Source organism: Frankliniella occidentalis, unplaced genomic scaffold, assembly GCF_000697945.3.
Source record: "Frankliniella occidentalis isolate FOCC.00 unplaced genomic scaffold, Focc_3.1 Scaffold76, whole genome shotgun sequence".
Lineage (NCBI taxonomy): Eukaryota > Metazoa > Arthropoda > Insecta > Thysanoptera > Thripidae > Frankliniella > Frankliniella occidentalis.
The window spans coordinates 661950-666548 of NW_026267206.1; the positions used below are offsets into that span (position 1 = coordinate 661950).

The 4599-nt window shown below is 59.4% G+C and overlaps 2 protein-coding genes across 21 annotated transcripts in view; both read left to right on the forward strand.

Moving 5' to 3' along the window:
* Positions 1-2401, forward strand: part of LOC113209649 (uncharacterized) — an 11729-nt gene extending 9328 nt beyond the window's left edge. The window contains exons 1-2 of one of the 2 annotated variants that reach the window (XM_026427290.2): positions 761-1298; positions 1419-2401. In XM_026427290.2, the coding sequence (XP_026283075.1) occupies positions 1125-1298; positions 1419-1964 (720 nt within the window). In that variant the 5' untranslated portion in view covers positions 761-1124 and the 3' untranslated portion in view covers positions 1965-2401. Of the gene's footprint in view, positions 1-760; positions 1299-1418 lie in introns of those variants that run through there. The other variant, XM_052268789.1, reaches the window with a different exon arrangement.
* The window catches only part of LOC113206702 (uncharacterized), a 50267-nt gene that overhangs the window by 20885 nt on the left and 24783 nt on the right, over positions 1-4599 (forward strand). The gene's annotated exons all lie outside the window — the stretch shown is intronic.

Sequence of the window (4599 nt, forward strand, 5' to 3'; positions counted from 1 at the left end):
CTCCAGGGCCTCCAGGACCAGTGCCGGGAGACGCAGGCCCTGCCCGCCCTCACCCTGCTGACCGGCGAGTCCTGGGACGTGACGCTGCGGGGCGGAGGCCGCGAGCTGACGGGGACCCTGCGAACCTCCGAGGAGCCACTCACCAAGGCCCTGTGCCTCCTGCTGGCGACGAGGGCCGCGCTCACCGAGGTAGGCGATGCGGTGTTCTGCAATGTTTTACCTCGCAAGTTAGCTTCCTCCTTGATCGCACTCGGACAACGGGATACGCTCTACTGCAATAACAATGTTTGCCATTCTAGCGAAACATTTGCTGGTTGCAGTATTGTGTTCGTTGTTTATTGATGCTGTCCCTATCTCAGATAAGGCACCTACCTTGTCATGTCATAGGCGTATCCAGCTATCTCAGTCAATATTTTAATGGCGTTTCAAATTTAAATATTTCCGTTTAGCGGCAACAAATTCCTAATATTAGCTGGTATCTGAACTTCGAGCAATCCCCTCCGTCCATGCGCAGGGCTTCAGTATACCGTCGGCGTGTACCGTGTACCCTGCTGTGTGCCTCCGCGTACTACACCCAGTGTGGTTGTGCAGGACCGAGCTGCTGCACGGGACCCACCACCTGCAGCTGCACCCACACCTCCTGAAGCTCCCCTTGCCGTCCTGGACCCACCACCTGCCGAGGCGCCGCCCTCGCGGGAGATGAATGTGAACGATATCAGCCACTGTGGACCCAACTACAATCTGCAGGAGACAGGCGCGTAGGAAGGTCCAAAAAGCTGGGGGGGCACGTGTTGTGGGTTGCCTACCCACCAGGCGGAGTTTTTGTTTGTTTTTTTTTTAAATTGTAGTACACACACTTTACACTTTTCCAAACATCTTCTTCCTGTCGGAAGTCTTCGACAAGAAGTCCCTGAGGATGCTGTTCAGATCTCTTTGCTCTGTGAGATGTTTGTGAATGTGTAGCAGAACTATCTGCGACAAACGTGCCTGGTTCATGGTGGAGCGAAGATAATTTTTCAGCCTGCGCAACGCACTGAAGGACCTTTCAGAAGTAGCACCTGAAGCTGAACAAGAAGATTTTCTGTGCGTGGCGTGGCCTGCGGTTTGAGCGGCGTCCCTACCCCATGGGAACGGCACGTCCCATCCATATAAACCCATTTCCTTATCGTGTCTTTCAAAAATTCTGGAGGGGCAAGGCCCCCCCAGCTCAAAACCTGGGGGGGCACGGGCCCCCCCGGCCCCCCCGTCTCCTACGCCATTGGCAGGAGAAGGCCGCCTTGTTGCGGGACGCGCCAGGGGTAAGTGTGCGCCTGACCTCGAGCCTCACGGCCTCACAAGGCTGCGGGGAGCGGCCCGGTACACTGCAGACAGTGCCGCACGTTATCGCCCGCCCTGAGAGTGACTCTGTTCTGCCGCAGGTGACCCGGCTGGTCGGTGTGTGTTGTGACAAGGACCCCGTCTGGAGCCTCCAGCTGCTGCAGCGCGCCGCGCCCACCGTGGAGCGGCTGAGTGTGAACCATCCCCGCGAGGCCCACCTGCGCGCGGTGCATGCTATACCGCGGCTGAGGAGGCTGTACGTGTCGGGTGATGCTGCCCTGCGCCTCGACCCCCTCGAGCTGCCCGCGCTGCCGCCGGGACATGCCGGCCTGCAGTGGCTCAGCGTGCAGAACCTCCCCCGCGCCACGACACAGTCCCTGCTGCGGGCGCACGGCGGCACGCTGGAGGAGCTGGAGTTGTACGTGGGCACGGCGGGGAGTGGAGGGTGGCCATACAGCTGCGGCGACCTGCTCTCGCTGCTGGAGCAGAGCTGGCTGCGGGCGCTCAGGAGGCTCGTGCTGCGGAGGGGTTGGTGCAGCCACAGTGCAGCCGCCTGCAGGGAGCAGCGCGGCAACGTGCGGCGGGTGCTGCCCGGGACCGAGGTGCTGTGCGGCTCGTGTGTCGGTGTGAGGGCGGAATGGGTCTAGGGGCGGCGAGCAGCGGTCGTGCCCCCGCCACCTTGTGGAAGCGAGAGGACCCCGAGCAGCAGGGCCGGCAGGGCCACCCCGGGGCGTGTTCGGGGTCACAGCGCAGACAACACTCCTCGCGACCCGCAAGCACGGCGGGACAAGACACTGTGAGCGCACTGACATTCACCTTTGGCGGGCGGCCACGGGTGCAGCCCACTCTACGGGTGTTTTTCGTGTCGACTTTTCGACTCGGTTAGCAACACTGCCGCCGAACGGGCCGAGCCTCGTGCAGGCGGGCCACGGCCACACCACAGTCTACCAGCCAGGTACAGGGAGCGACGCCGCGTATTCAAGTCATTCATACATGTACTGCGTCATTCGATAAAGTCATCTAATTTTAAAACAACTCGTATGGCATCAAGAATAAAATAAGTGTATTATTATTACAATTTTTACCAACTGTTTTATTTGTACGTCGCACCGAGGCCTGACGTAGATAGATGTCGTGCTCTGAATACGGAAGATTTCTGCGTTCGTGGTGGGTGCAACCCATCGGATCTCAGCTCAATGGGCGGGCGGCGCCGGGCGGGTAGGCCGACCCGCACAGCAGTGCTGTCGAGCCGAACTGCCCGCCCAGCGCCTGCCAGCCGAGCGCCACTCGCGCCGTTCCTCTGCGTCTACAGGTTTCTTTTCTTTTCCTGATGTCAGTAATAATAGTTATTATCGAAAATAGATGTGGTAGTTGAGGGTCGTGGTAAATTTATCCTCGTGAGTATTCCTGCTGGGGTAACACTACCGTTTGTATACCAGTGACATCATACGGCTACGGTGACCTGCACTCGCTGCTGCAGCAGAGCGGGCTGCGGGTGCTCAAGAGGTTCGTGCTGCGGAGGGTAGGTTGGACCTACCAGCCAGCCAGCCGCCTGCAGGGAGCAGTGCGCCGAGGTGCTGTGCGATCAGTGTGACCGTGTACAGAAGGGAGAGGTCTAGGGGCGGCGGGCAGCGGGCGTGCCCACCCTGTGACAGCGAGAGGACCCCGAGCAGCAGGGCCGGCAGGGCCACCGGGGCGTGTTCGGGTTCACGGCGCAGACACAACACTAGTCGCGACTTGTAGGCTCGGCGGGACAAGACACTGCCAGCGCACTAGCGGTGCCTGGTGGGCGGCCACGGGTGCACTGCACTGCAGTCACTCGGGATAATTATTTTAACGACTTGTACCGAGGTGCGACAAAGCCAGCTATCATCCCCGCCTGCTGGGTGCAAACACCACAATAAGTCAACCAGCGGGAGACGACCAACCACTCGCCCTGAAACGAGCCATGCCAGGGATGTGTTCTCCAACTCTGCTGAAGCTGCATTGCAACCGACAAAAGTACTCTAATATTCTAATGCAGTTTGGCTTGGCAATGGAGGCCGCCCCGTTCCTAGTTGAGCTCCTGCAGCAGCCTGCCGACGGCCTCTGGGGGGAACGCCGGCGACCCTCCCGGAGTGAGGCGACTCGATGCGGTGGCCGAGGAGAGCGACCAGGGCTCAGTGTCAGTCCCGCGGATAGGCGTTCAGTTAGCGTCGAGTTGGTGGGCGGGCGGCGGCGAGCGCCGGGCGGGTAGGCCGACCCGCGCAGCAGCACCGTCGAGCAGGACGGCCCGCCCGGCGCCTGTCGGGCGAGAGCCACCCGCGCCGCGCACTTTTTCTCTACCTCTGAGCTTCTGAGCCGTGAACACGAAGGTTATGAAGTAGAGGCTCCGGGGCTCAGTGTCAATCCTACAGATCGGCGTTCCGTTAGCGTCGAGTTCGTGAGCGGGCGGCGGCGAGCGCCGGGTGGGTAGGCTGACCCGCGCAGCAGCGCCGTCGAGCGGGACAGCCCGCCCGGCGCCTGCCGGCCGAGTGCCATCCGGTTGATCTGCCTGTAGTTAAGGTCCTGAGTGAGTCGTGAATACGAAGGCGATCATGTAGATGGCCACGAACAGGATGGGCATGTTGGCGACCTGGAACGGGCCCAGCGTGCCGATCTGCAGCAGCGCCCTGTCCACGGCCTCTGGGGGCGGCCGCCAGGGGGCCGGGCCCGGTATGGGGATGACCGCGCTCACCAGCATCGGCTCCGACCCACCGACTCGATAGCACAACCACCTAGCTGCGCGCCGGCCGCCAGCTGGCGACACAGGTAGGCAGTATCCGCGCAACACACGGCTTGACCACACATTTCTATCTCTCGAAATCACAATTGCAAATCATGATTTTTACGTGACGTCTCGTTGTGATTGATAACCATTTCGAGCGCGTCCAGCTCGGTACGGTAAATCGGGTGAGGGGTAGCCTATCGTAGGAATTTCTACTAGCGTCGTGGTAGTGTATCGTGGTAGTGAGAACCAAAAAATATGGTTTCCATCGCGTCATTGTTGCCTCGACCATATCTTGTGGTGCCCCCTGTGCCAGCCATTAGATGGTTTGCATTGCTAAGCATTCCTCTGGGTTTCTATCGGCCCTGCTGACAAGGGAACCCCGCCAAGTGTAAATTCCCGATTTTCATTCTACTTTGGGAAATTGTTGGTCTAAATATGTCATCGAAGGACACATCAAAGATTTTTGCTTAAATTCATATTTAGGGGTCATTTTGGGTATTTGTTCAAAAAGCTGCTATTTCAATTATTTTTTA